General features: G+C 41.8%; 1 protein-coding gene across 9 annotated transcripts in view; it reads right to left on the bottom strand.

The window, feature by feature from the left end:
- LOC140739160 (rap guanine nucleotide exchange factor 6-like) overlaps positions 1-14,710 on the bottom strand; it is a 374,285-nt gene that overhangs the window by 261,943 nt on the left and 97,632 nt on the right. For all 9 annotated transcript variants that reach the window (XM_073067168.1, XM_073067167.1, XM_073067164.1 and 6 more), the window contains exon 2: positions 2,534-2,604. In XM_073067168.1, coding sequence (XP_072923269.1) covers positions 2,534-2,604 — 71 coding nt within the window. The remainder of the gene's footprint in view (positions 1-2,533; positions 2,605-14,710) is intronic.

Here is a 14,710-nt window from a genome sequence, read left to right on the forward strand (position 1 = left end):
ATGAAGGCAGCCTACGTTATTCTTCTTTTGCACTGGTATAATTGTTGCTTTTTTGAAGCAAGTGGGTACTTCTGAGAGGTTGACAATGTCCTTGAATACTCCCGCTAGTTGGTTGGCACAGATTTTCAGAGACTCGCTGGGTACTCCATCAGGACCTTCTGCCTTGCAAGGGTTCACTCTCTTTAAGGACAGCCTAACATTGGCCTGTGAGACGGAGATCACAGGGTGATCGGGTGCAGCAGGGATCTTCACAGCTGTAGTTGTGTTCTCCCTTTCAAAGTGTGCATAGAAGGCGTTGAGTTAATCTGATGGTGAAGCATCGCTAACATTCATACTACTGGGTTTCACTTTGTAGGAAGTAATGTCTTGCAGACCCTGCTAGAGTTGCTGTGCATCTGTTATTTCCCCCAACCTCATTCGAAATTGTCTCTTCGCCCTTGAAATAGTCCTCCGCAAATCATACCTGGTTTTGTGGTACTGGCCTGGGTTACCAGACTTGAACGCCACAGATGTAGCCTTCAGAAGATGACGTACCTCCAAGTTCATCCACGGCTTTTGGTTTGGGAATGTACAGCAAGTCTTTGCAGGCACACACTAACCCAGACAGGTTTTAATGAAGACGGTAACAACTGCAGCATACTCATCCAGATTCAAAGATGAATCCCTGAATACAGTCCAGTCCACCAATTCAAAGCAGTCCTGTAGGCGCTCTTGTGCTTCCCTTGTCCAAATTTTCTTGGCCCTCACTGCTGGTGCTGCAGTCTTCAGTCTCTGCCTATACTCAGGGAGTAGAAGTACAGCCAGGTGATCAGACTTCCCAAAGTGAGGGTGTGGAATAGCATGGTAGGCATTCTTGATGGTGGTGTGGCAATGGTCTGCTGTGTTGTTTCCTCTGGTATTACAAGTGATCTGTTGAAGGTAGTTGCTTAGTGATTTTTTCCAGACTAGCCTAGTTAAAATCTCCAAAACCGATGGTGAAGGTGTTAGGGTGTGCCGTTTTGTGCATGTTGATCCCATTATTCAGATCATCTGAAACCTGCTTGACATTGGCCTGAGCTGGAATGTAAACTGCTACCAAAATGACCCCAGGGAACTGCTGTGGTAGGTAAAAAGGATGGCACTTTACTGCTAGATATTCCAGGTCTGTTAAGCAGAATTGAGACAGCACTGATATACTCATGCACCAAGAAGAGTTCATCATGAGGCATACTCCTCCACTTCTGCTTTTGAGGACTCTATATATCTACCCTGGTGGTGTATAGTAAACCCGTCGATCTGGATCGCTGCATCCAGTATGGAAGGGGTTAACCAGGCTTCCATGAAACAAAGGACAAACACGGTCCTAATGTCCCTCTGATTCAGCACCCTGGCTCTGAGATAATCAATTTTATTCACCAGAGACTGCACGTTCGCCAGCAAGATAGTCAGTATAGGGAGTTTAAAACCCCGTTTCCTTAAACGCACTTGTAACCCTGATCAACACCCGCGGTTCCTCCAAGGTGTCCTCCATGGGCACTTCTGACAAAAAAGTGTCGTTTCCATCGGTTTTAAGCAGCAATAAGTTCGTTTAAACGCATTGACACCTTTGTTGACTGTACTGACCTTGGAAGCAGTTGTGCTTTTAGCTGTAACAGGCTGAAACGGGAACACTTACAGGATGAAGAGGTCAATACTCCCCAATGCCATTAGGCTTTACAATTCAACTGCCAGGACTTAAGAACTTTTTTAAAGCTATTATTAATGCTTTTTGAGTTAGTGATTTAGATGCATATCATATTATTACTGAGTTAAGTATTGTATGTAATGAGTTTTTGCTACAACAAGTGTAAGGGACATTGGAAAAAATGTTGAATTTCCCCATGGGGATGAATAAAGTATCTATCTATCTATCTATCTATCTATCCATTGGGAGTACTGCTGCTACTCGAGTCGCGCCCAGGTGCCCCAGAAGTTTACAACACAAAACAAACTTGCTGCATTTTATACTGCATAATTGTACATGATTATACAGTATATAAGTGACCAAAAAATAAAGATCAACCAGACAGGACCAGATCTCAGCTCCAACCACTGAAGGTCAATACCAGCTATTCATCCATTTCCCTGAGACTCCATTAGCCTGTTCACCAACGACACAGACACCACCTTCAGAATGCATACAGTACTTTCCAAAATCTATACCTTTAGACCACTCCTAACTCCTAACAGTAGACTGACATCCTCCAAGACACACTTTCTAAAAAACACATGTTCAAATGCCTCACCAACACATAGCCCTGCATTTTTATTTTTCTGACTATTAACAAATGTTATTGGTATAACATTTTAAGTATCTGTATTTCTAAGAATTCCATGGCCCTATCCCTCCATCTGCCCTCAATTCTTTATACTGCCCTTCTTTGCTTTCAGTCCAATGCCCTTCCATAATCTATCAAACCAAGTAAAGGAGATGTAGCTGGAGTCAACTGATTCACAGAACGTGAAAAGGCAAATGGCCTACACATTTAAATCAAGTATTTTTGTTAATGCTTACCTGAGTTGGTGTTCCCTCAAATTAGAAAGTACATCCATGCCATGGAGGTGTGAGTAAATGATTTCTAAATCCTGTTCAAAAAAGATATAAACCAATTCAGTTCAAGTACAGATTACAACTTACAAGGATCTCTCAGAAAAATAACATCATATCATGACATACATTTTCAAGCACAAATAAAATTACCAAGAAAACTGTCTAATATTGTTAACTTTTGGAATGTCAGTTTACATTTTGTCCCTATTAACAAACTCATTCAAGATGAAAATAACATGATGGTTTTTCACTTGTGCACCTGCAGTGCAGTATCAACATACAAATTATCTAGACCCATCGATCTGCACCCAGACCATAGAGCTCATTACCCCTCCCATACACCACCAAACTGAGCTCGCATGCACCACTTGTGCTGGCAGTTCATTTCGCACTCTCACAACCCTCTGACTGAAGAAGTTTCCCCTCATGTTCCCCCTTAAACATCTGACCTTTCTCTTATAACCTATGACCTCTAGTTCAAGTCCAACCCAACCCCAGTGGAAAAAGACTGCTTGCATTCACCCTTGCGTTTGCATCTATACCCTTCCTAACTTTGCATACCTCTATCAAATCTCCCCTCAATCTTCTACGTTCCAAGGAATAAAGTCCTAACTTATTCAATTTTGCCTTATAACTCAGATCCTCCAGTCCCAGCAACATCCTTGTAAGTTTCCTCTGTATTCTGTCAACCTTATTTACATCTTTCCTGTAAGTAGGTGACAAAAGCATCACACAATACACCATATTAAGCTTTACCAACGTCCTGTACAATTTCACATAACATCCCATCTCCTGTGTACTTTGATTTATGAAGGCCAACATGCCAAAGCTTTCTATCTACCTGTGCCACCACTTACAATCAGACAGACAGACATACTTTATTGATCCCAAGGGAAATTGGGTTTTGTTACAGCCGCACCAACCAAGAATAGTGAAGAAATATAGCAATATAAAACCATAAATAATTAAATAATAAGTTAGTCATGCCAAGTGGAAATAAGTCCAGGACCAGCCTATTGGCTCAGGGTGTCTGACACTCCGAGGGAGGAGCTGTAAAGTTTGATGGCAACAGGTAGGAATGACTTCCTATGACGCTCAGTGTTACATCTCAGTGGAATGAGTCTCTAGCTGAAAGTACTCCTGTGCCTAACCAGTACATTATGTAGTGGATGGGAGTCATTGTCCAAGATGGCATGCAACTTGGACAGCATCCTCTTTTCAGACACCACCGTCAGAGAGTCCAGTTCCACCCCCACAACATCACTGGCCTTACGTATGAGTTTATGAATGAATTACGGACCTGTATTATTCCTTTGTTCTACCACACTCATCAGTACCCTATTATTCTCTGTGTAAGATCTACGTTGGTTGGTCCTACCAAAGTGCAACACCTTGTACTTGTCTGCATTAAATTCCATCTGCCATTTTCCAGCTGGTCTAGATCCACTGCCAGCTGTGATAGTCTTCCTCGTTGTCCACTACACCACTAGTCTTGGTGTTATCCAAAAGTTTGCTAATCCAGTTAACCACATCGTGATCCAGATGACAAACAACAAAAGACACAGCACCAAGCCCCATGGCACTCTGCAGGTCACAGGCCTTAAGTCAAAAGGCAACATCTACCACCATTCCTTGGCTTCTCCCACAAAGCCAATGTCTAATCCAATTTACTACCTCATCTAGAATGCCAAGCGAATCTTCCTGACCAACCTCCCATGCAGGACCTTGTCAAATGCCTTGCTTAAGTCCATGTAAACAACGTGCACTGCTCTGCCTTCATCAAATTTCCTGGTAACTTCCTCAAAAAACACTATACAAGATTTATCAGACACTGTCTACCATGCACAAAGCCATGCCGACTATCCCTAATCAGTCCATGTCTATCCAAATACTCATATACCCAGTCCCTTGCAATACCTTCCAATAATTCTTCCCATTACTGCTGTCAGGCTCACTGCAGCGGAACTACATTAGCTATCCTCCAGTCCTCAGTACCTCACCTGTTTTTAACAATGAGTAAAATATCTCTGCCAGGGTCCTGGTGATTGCTGCACTTGCCTCCCACAGGGTCTGAGGGAACACCTTATCAGACCCCGAGGAACTGTCCACTCTAATTTGCCTCAAGACAGCAGACATGTCCTCCTCCATGATCTGTATAGGGTCCATGAGCTCGCTACTGCTTTGCCCCACTCTTTAGACTCTGTGTCTGTCTCCTGAGTAAATACACATGCAAAAAAATCTATTTAAGATCTCTCTCATCCTTTTGTTCCACATGTAGATCACTATTTTGATATTCTAGAGGACCAAGGATTACTTTGCAATCCTTTTGCTCTTAGCATTTCTGTAGAATCCCTTAGGATTCTCCTTCACCTTGTCTGCTAGGTCAACTTCATGCTTTCTTTTAGCCCTCCAGATTTCTTTCTGAAGTGTTTTCTTCCATTTTTTATACTCCATAGCTACCTCATTTGTTCCAACCCGCTTATACCTGCTATACACCTCCTTGAGAAGGTCCACTCTTTCATACATTTCCAACATATACACCTGCTGCTTTTGCTGATGCTGAAAACTGGTGCTACTCTTCTCTCAAGCGTTCAAAATGCAATAAAGCACAGTTAATCTGACATCCACACTTAGACAATTAGAGTTATAGAGTCATACCGTGCAGAAACAGGCTCTTTGGTCAGTGCGGATTTGTTGGGCCTTTGAGCGGTCACTTCGCGAATTCCATTTAATTCTCCCCAAATTCTCACATTCCCATCATCACTCTAATTAACTTATCCACAATGGACAGTTCACAATGGCCAATTAACCAACCCACCCTTCTTTGGGATAAGACCATAAGACCTAGGAACAGAATTACACCATTCAGCCCATCACGTCTGCTCCTCCATTCCATCAAGGCTGATCCTGGATCCCACTCAACTTCATACACCTGACTTGTCACCATATCCGTTGATCTCCTGATTGATCAGGAAACTATCAATTTCCACCTTAAAAATGCCCATGGATTTGGCCTCCACTGCAATCTGTGGCAGAGCATTCTACCGATTCACCACTCTCTGGCTAAAAAAAATTCCTCATTCCCCCTTCAGTTTTGAGGATGTGCCCTCTAATTTTGGATACCCCCATCATAGAAGCATCCTCTCCACATCCACCCTATTTAGTCCATTCATCATTTGATAGGTTTCAATAAGATCATAAGACCATGAGACACAGAGCAGAATTGGGCTGTTTGACCCATCTAGTCTGCTCTTCCATTTAATCATGGCTGATCCATTTTCTCCCCTCCTCAGTCCCACTCCCCAGCCTTTTCTCCATAATCTTTGATGCTGTGTCCAATCAAGAACCTATCAAGCTCTGCCTTAAACACCCCCAACAACTTGGCCTCCACAGCTGCCAGTGATAATAAATTCCACAAATTCACCACCCACTGGCTAAAGAAATTTCTCCGCAACACTGTTTTAAATGGATACCCCTCTATCCTGAAGCTGTGTCCTCTTGTCCTTTACTCCCCCACCATGGGAAACATCCTTTCCACATCTACTCTGTCTAGGCCTTTCAACATTCGAAAGGTTTCAATGAGACCTCCCCCATCCTCCTAAATTCCAGTGAGTACAGATCCAGAGCTTTCAAACATTCCTCGTATGACAGCCCTTTCAATCCAGAATCAACCTTGTGAACTTCCTCTGAATGCTTTCCAATGACAGCACATCTTTTCTAAGATGAGGACCCCTAAACTGTTCACAATACTTAAAGTGAGACCTCACCAGTGCCTTATAATCACATCCCTGTTCTTGTATTCTAGACCTCTTGAAATGAATGGTAACATTCTTTCCTCACCAATGACTCAACCTGCAAGTTAATCTTTAGGGTGCTCTGCACAAGCTCTCCCAAGTCCCTTTGCATTTCCAATTTTTTGGATTTTCTCCTTGTTTAGAAAATAGTACGCACATTTATTTCTACTACTAAAGTGCATGACTCTGCATTTTCCAGCACTATATTTCAGTTGCCACTCTCGTGCACTTTCTCCTAATCTAAGTCCTTCTGCAACCTACCTGTTTCCTCAATCCTACTTGCCCCTCCACCAATCTTCATATCACCTGCAAACTTGACAACAAAGCCATCTATTTCATCATGTAAATCATTGATAGACAGCATACCAACCCCTGTGGGACACCACTAGTCTCTAGCAGCAAACCAGAAAATGATCCTTTCATTCCCACTCGCTACCTCCAACCAACCAGCCAATGCTCTAACCATGCCATGGGCTCTTAACTTTGTAAGCAGCCTCGTGTGTGGCACCTTGTCAAAGGCTTTCTTAAAGTCCAAATATACATGTTACGTACCCGTGACACGTGACAGTGGTACCCTTGTCACGTGACTGGGGTTGAAGTTATACTGGACATGAGGTAATGGTGGAGTGATGTCATTTTCCCGCCAGTAGAGGTCATGTGACAGGTTTTTTCTACAGGGTATAAAAGGGAGACCCACTCTGTCGGGTGGGGCAGTTCGTGGCAGGATTTGCCAAGATGACTTCATGTTACTGTGTGATTTAATGTGATGACGCAGTTTAGTTAAAAATGAAGTTTTATATAATGCCTAAAGTTTAAAAGGTCAGAGCCAACGGTTTCTTTGCTGATGGAGAGTGAAGAGAAGTTTGGAAAATGGAGATCGAGAAAAATCGATTTTCGATGGATTGACTTCGACCTTGTGTGATCCTCATTCGGAAGGATTTCGTTTACTATTCTCATGATAGTCTCCGCTGGAAAAAGCGGAAGATTGAGAATATTGTGGAAGGAAGGTCAGTCACTTTAAGTTGTTATATTTAATAAAATTCGACGTGGGAGTTCGACGCTGGGAATCAAAGGACATCGACGTGGAAGAGAATTTACATCGCTTTAAAAAGTCTCTCCTTTTAAAAATACCGTGAGCTTTTGAACTGTCGGCATATCGTTTTAAAGTCTGTTTTCTTTCGGCATATCGTTTTAACGAACTGAGTTCTTTTCAATACCGCTTTGAAGACTGTTTGGGACTGCAACGCTATTAAGGACTGTTTGAGCAGCTGAGCTCGGATCATTGTTTGGGATTTGTTTACATTTGAGGGGGGGTTTGTTATCAGTGTTTAATAAACGTGTTATTTGTTATAAAACCCTTCGTCTAACTCATCTATAATTATTGTTGCCTGAATACGTAACATACAACATCCACTTTATCTATCCTACTTGTAATCTCCTTAAAGAATTCCAACAGGTTAATCAGGCAGGATTTTCCCTTAAGGAAACCATGCTGACTTTGTCCTATCTTGTCCTGTGTCGCCAAGTATTCTATAACCTCAACGTTAAAAATAGACTCCAACATCTTCCCAAACACTGAGGTTAGGCTAACTGGCCTACAATTTCCTTTGTTCTGCCTCCCTTCCTTCTTAAAGATTCGCTATTTTTCTGAAAAAAATTCAAAAATCTAGTGATTATTGAAAGATCATGACCAATGCATCCATTATCTCTTTAGCAACTTCTTTCAGGATTCTGGGATGTAGTCCACCTCGTCCAGGTGACTTATCAACCTTAAGACCTTTCAGCTTGCCTAACACTTTTTCCTTTGTAATAGCAATGGCATTCACTGCTGCTCCCTGACAGTCATGAACCACTGGCATATAGCTAGTATGTTCTACAGTAAAAACTGAAGCAAAGTACTTAAGTTCATCTTCCATTTCTTTGTCCCCCATTACTACCTCATTTCTAGTGGTCCAATATCAGCTATCACCTCCCTTTTACTCTTAATATAACTGGGGAAAAAACTTTTAAGTATTCCGCTTTACATTATTGGCTAGTTTGCCCTCATATTTCATCTCTTCCCTTCTTATAGCTTTTTTTAGTTGCCTTTTGTTAGAATTTAAAAGCTCCCCAATCATCCAACCTCTCACTCACTTTTGCTACCTTATATGCCTTTTGCCTTGGCTTTAACGCAGTTCTTAACTTCCCTCATCAACTACAGTTTGCCATTTGATAACAACTTTTTCCATGGGATAATCCATCCTGCGCCTTGTGAACTATTCCCAGAAACTTCAGCCATCTCTGCTCTGCCATCATCCCCCGTAGTATCCTCCTCCAATCCACCTAGGCAAGCTCTTCTCTCATGACTCTGCAATTTCCTTTATTGTATCATGATACCGATGCATGTAACTTATGTGGGATGTGAGTTGACACCAAAGTATTCAAGAGATGTCCTAGCAATCATGGGGGAAATGGGGAAATGTACTAAATCCAAATAGGTCACGCTAGAGACTATAAGTGAACCCATGTCTTACTAATTAAGCAAATTCATATTTTTCTGCGATTATGGAAATCTCAAATTTTCCACCAGTGATTTCCTTACGCACGCATACTTCATTCCTGAAATAGGAGCTTTATGGTAGCCCTCAGTATTCTTCAGCTTAGTCAATATTACAACTAACAGAAAGAAAGATTTTATTAATAATTTGTTTTGCCAAAAAGTTTTCATATTTTTAATAGATAATTTTACATGTACAACATACAGCACATTACAGGCCCTTCAGCTCACAATGTTGTGCCAACCATGTAACTTACTCAAGAAACTGCCTGAAATTACCCTACCACATAGCCCTGTATTTCTAAGCTCCATCTACTTATCTCAGACCCCATTGTATCCACCTTTACCTCCTTTGCTGGCAGTGCATCCCATGCACCAACCAGTCTCTCCGTGAATACCTTGCCTCTGACATCCCCCTTATATTTACTTTGAATTGAATTGAATGATCTTTATTGTCATTATACATAGGCACAATGAAACTCTGTTTGGCTTCCTCCCAAGCAATCAAACAAAGCAATAGATAAAGACAAGACAGTAATAGAAAAACAGTATTAAATAGATAAGTAGCATAAAATAAGTTACAGCAGCACCAGAATGTCACAGTAATGCACAAAGTGCTATTAGTGCAAGTATTTGAGTCCTTGTGTGTGCTCACAGTTTCAGTCATTGTTCTGTGGGAGTGGTGTGATGGAGGCCACAGCTCTGGGGTAGAAGTTGTTCCTCAGTCTATTTGTTCTGGTTTTTAGTGTCCTGAATCTTTTGATGGACAGAAGCGAGTCAAACAGGGAGTGGCTGGGGTGTGTGGTGTCTCTGGTTGTGCTGATTGCTTTCCTATTGAGTCTGCTGGAATAGATGGTGTTCAGTCCTAGGAGCTCCATCCTGACAATTCGCTGGGCTGCCTCCACCACACGATGCAGGTCTTGTCGCTCAGCGGCTACGCAGCTAGCATACCACACTATGGTGCTGATGGTTTGAATTGTGCTTCTGTAGATGTTAAGCAACACTTTTTGTGGGAGTTTGGCCTGATACAGCTTTCTGAGGAAGAAGAGTCTTTGTTGTGCCTTTTTAACAAGCAGCGAGGTGTTGCTGGTCCATGTCAGTTTCCAAGCACTTTCAAACTATGCCCCTTCATTATTACCCATTTCAGCCCTGGGGAAAAGCATCAGGCTATCCACACAATCAATGGCTTTCATCATCTTGTCCACCTCTATCAGGTCACCTCCCAGCCGCCATTGCTCCAAGGAGAAAAGGCCAAGTTCACTCAACCTATTCTCATAAGGCACACTCTCCAATCCAGGCAACATTCTTGTAAATCTCTTCTGCTCTCATTCTATAGTATCCTGTAGTGAGGTGACTAGAAATGAACACATTACTCCAAGTGGGGTCTGACCAAGGCCTTATGTAGCTCTAATATTATCCCACAACTCTTGAACTCAATCCTACGGTTGATGAATGTCAACACACCATACGGCATCTTAACACTGTCAACCTGCACAGTAGCTTTGAATGTCTTATGGACATAGACCCCAAGATCTCTCAGATCTTCCACATTGCCAAGTGTCTTGCCATTAATACTATATTCTCTCTTCAAATTTGACCTAACAAAATGAACTACTTCACACTTACCTGCCATTTCTCAGCCCTGTTCTGCATCCTATTGATGACCTACTGTGACCCGACAACCCTCCAGACTATCCACAACAACCCTGCCTTTGTGTCATCAGCAAGCCTACTTACTTAACCTTCTACTTCTTCATCCAGGTCATTTATTTAAAAAATGCACAAATACGAAGGGTCCCAGAAGAGATCCCTGCGAAACACTGCTGGTCACCAACATCCATGCAGAATATGAACCATATTAGTTTTGCTACAACAAGTGTATGGGACATTGGAAAAAAAAGTTGAATTTCCCCATGGGGATGAATAAAGTATCTATCTATCTATCTATCATCTATCTGCAACCATCCTTCGCTTTCTATGAGCAAGCCAATTCTGGATCCATAAAGCAAGGTCTCCTTGGATCCCATGCCTCTTCACTTTCTGAATGAGCCTTGCATAGGGAACGTTATCAAATGCCTTACTGAAATCCAAATAGACTACATCCATATCCACTTCATCAATGTGTTTTGTTACATCCTCCAAGAATTCAATCAGGCTTGTAAGGCATGACCTGCCCCTGACAAAGCCATGCTCACCATCCCTAACCAGATTATGCTCTCCAAATGGTCATAAATCCCACCTCTCCGGATCATCAACAACTTACCTTCTATTGAAGTAAGACTCACTGATCTACAATTTCCTGGGTTATCTCTATTCATTTTCTTGAACAATGCAACAACATTTGTAATACTACAATCTTCCGGTACTTCTCCCATCCCTATTGATAGTGCAAAGATCACCAGAGGTTCAGCAATATCCTCTTTCGCTTCCCATGGTAAACCGAGGTATATCTCATCCAGACCTGGCAACTTATCTAACTTGATGCTTTTCAAAAGCTCCAGCACATCCTCTTTCTTAATGTCTATATGTTCAAGCATTTTAGTCCACTGCAAGTCATCCCCACAATTGCTACGGTCCTTTTCCCTGGAGAATACTGAAGCAAAGTATTCATTAAGCATCTGCGCTACCTCCTCCGACTCCATGTTTCCACTATCGTATCTGATTGGTCGTATCCTCACATGGCTCATCCTCTTGTTCTTCACATACTTGTAGAATTCTTTAATCCTGCTCAGCAAGGCTTTCTCACGGCCCTTTCTAACTCTCCTAATTTCATTCCTGACCTCCTTTCTGGCAACCTTGCAATTTTCTAGAACTCTACCAGTACCTAGCTTCTTGAACCTTTTGTAAGCTTTTCTTTTCTTCTTAACCAGATTTTCTTTGTAAACCATGTTGTTACCCTACTATCTTTTCCCTGCCTCAATGGAACATGCCTATGCAGAACACCACACAAATGTTCCCTGAACATTTGCCTCATTTCTGCTGTGCATTTCCCGGAGAACATCTGCTCCCAAGTTCCTGCCTATTGGCATCATATTTCCTCCTACTCCAATTAATTGTTTTCCAAAATTGTCTGCTCCAATCGCTCTCCAGAACTATGGTAAGGGAGATAGAGTTATGACCACTACCTCCAAAATGCTCCCCCACTGACAGATCTGACACCTGACCTTCATTTTCCAATACCAGATCAAGTACATCCTCTCTAGTTGGCTTATCTACATATTGCATCAGGAAATCCTCCTGAACACACCTAACAAACTCGTGCTAAAACCCCGCGCTCTAAGGAGATGCCAATCAATATTAGGAAAGTTAAATTTTCCCGTCACAACCACCCTATTATTCTTGCACCATTCCAGAATCTGCCTCCCTATCAGCTTTCTCGATGACCCTGTTACTATTGGGGGAGTGGGGGGGGGGGGGGGGTCCTGTAAAATTATTGCCCGCTTCCTGTTTCTGACTCCCACCCATACTGACTCAGTAGATAATTCCTTCCACGACCTCCACGTTTTCTACAACAGTGTCACTATCCCTGATTAACAATGCCATGCTCCCACCTCTTTTGCCCCTCTCCCTGTTCTTTTTGAAACATCTAAAGCCTTGCACAATCAGCAGCCATTCCTGCCCCTGAGACAATAAAGTCTAATATTCCATGTACTGATCCACACTCCAAGTTCATCTGCCTTGGTTATGATAGTCCTTACATTAAAATAAGACACATCACAAACCATCTGGCTGAGTGCATCCTTGTTCTATCTTCTGCCTATCCTTCCTCACAAACTCCCTACAAGTTATCTCCACTTGTGCATCAACTACCCATCCTCTGCCTTTTCACTTCGGTTCCCACCCCGCTGAAAATCTTGTTTAAACCCTCCCCAATTGCATTAGCAAACCTCCCCGCCAGGATACTGGTCCCCCAATTTACTTCATTTTGAATGTTAAAGTATGTTTTAAATACATATTTTACCTATTCATCAACCGTAGGATTGAAACAACACACACAAAATGCTGGTGGAACACAGCAGGCCAGGCAGCATCTATAAGGAGAAGCACATGTTGACTTCATCAGGACGAAGGGTCTCGGCCAGAAACGTCGACAGTGCTTCTCCTTATAGATGCTGCCTGGCCTGCTGTGTTCCACCAGGATTTTGTGTGTGTTGTTTGAATTTCCAGCATCTGCAGATTTCCTCGTGTTTAACCGTAGGATTGAGTTCATTTAGAAGCATTGAAATATGCTGACATCAGTCATAGATTGCAGAGCTAGAAGTGTGGCATTGCTGGCAAAGTTTACACAGAGTGGCAGAAGACTATTTTGCCCATCCTATATATCAGTTACATTATTCAATGGTGCTATGAGACATTTGATACTCCACTCTTGTATTAGTATCTACCAACAAGATTATCCTTCCAGATACAAACAAGGCAAACACGTGTAATCCAGTGACAACTGTAAGCATGGGGCTTAACCCAATAATATTTTAGCCAATGAATTTGAAAGATTGTTAACCTTGAGCTCAGAGCCAGCTTAATCCTGTCTACAGCTGAGAACTTATGTAACACATTGCTTCCAGACCTGCCAGATGTTGAAGTTGTTCAGAAAAGTTTTACAGAGGGACTGCTATTTCTGACCTATCCAACTAAATTTGCATAGCTATCTATATTACATCATAAGCTTAATTTCCAATTATTATCAGGCATTTGTATTGAAGTTAATTTTGACTTCTTCACACCTACAAACTCATCCTGTTACCAGTACAACGCTGGGGTTGAAGGTGTGATACAATGGTGTCAGAAAGCATTGAACCTCCACACAGCCCAATGAGGAGGAGTCCCTTATTTTTTGTAGTGTGTATCAATGATCTGGACTTAGTGACAGAAGACATGATTGAGATGTTTGCAAATTATATCAAAATTGGCATAAGGGATAATAGCAGGGGTTACACACAATTAGAAATTGAGCAATGGTATATTATTCTGGAAGTCTGTAATTGCATTAGAGCAGTTACAAGGAAAATGTGTGACACCATTCACAGTGCAAAAGAAGCTGTGTCATGAATAGATTTTGTTAAGCCAGGGATGCTTTTAATTGGAATCAAGACGAATAAAAACTAAAGCAGACATCATACAAATATGAAAATCCCTAAGTAAAAGGGGGTCAAAACAATGGGTTCTGATTACAGTAAATTCTGAAAAGTTTAGAAGGTCTGTGTAGAAAAGAATTTCACATTAGTGACTTTAAAGTACTTTGAGATATGAAATCATGAAAGACATCATGCAAATATCCTCAGCCAAGGGTGAGGTGCTACAGGATTGGAGGATAACTAGTGTTGTTCCATTGTTTAAGATAGACTCCAAGAATAAACCAGGAAACTACAGGCCAATGAGCCTGACATCAGTAGTACATACATTATTGAAAGCTATTCTAAGGAATCAGATATAAAAGCATTTAGTTGTTCAGGGACTGATGAGGGATAGGTCATGTTTAACTAATCTTATAGAATTTATCGAGGATGTTGCCAAGAAAGTTGATGAAGGCAAGAAAGTGGATGGTGTCTACGTGGACTTTAGCAAGGCATTTGACAAGGGCCCATATGGGTGGCTAGTCAATAAGTTCAGTCACTTGACTTCCAGATCAGATATTAAATTGGATTAGACATTGGCTTTGCAGAAGCCAGAGAGCAGTAGTAGATGGCTGCCTCACTGACTGGAGGTCTGTACCTAGTATGCTATGCATGTTGCAGCTGCAGGGATCAATGATGGATTCATTGTTGTTTGTCATCTGTAACAATGATTTGGATGATAATGTAGTTAACTGGA

The sequence above is a fragment of the Hemitrygon akajei genome, chromosome 15 (assembly GCF_048418815.1).
Source record: "Hemitrygon akajei chromosome 15, sHemAka1.3, whole genome shotgun sequence".
Taxonomy (NCBI): Eukaryota; Metazoa; Chordata; class Chondrichthyes; order Myliobatiformes; family Dasyatidae; genus Hemitrygon; species Hemitrygon akajei.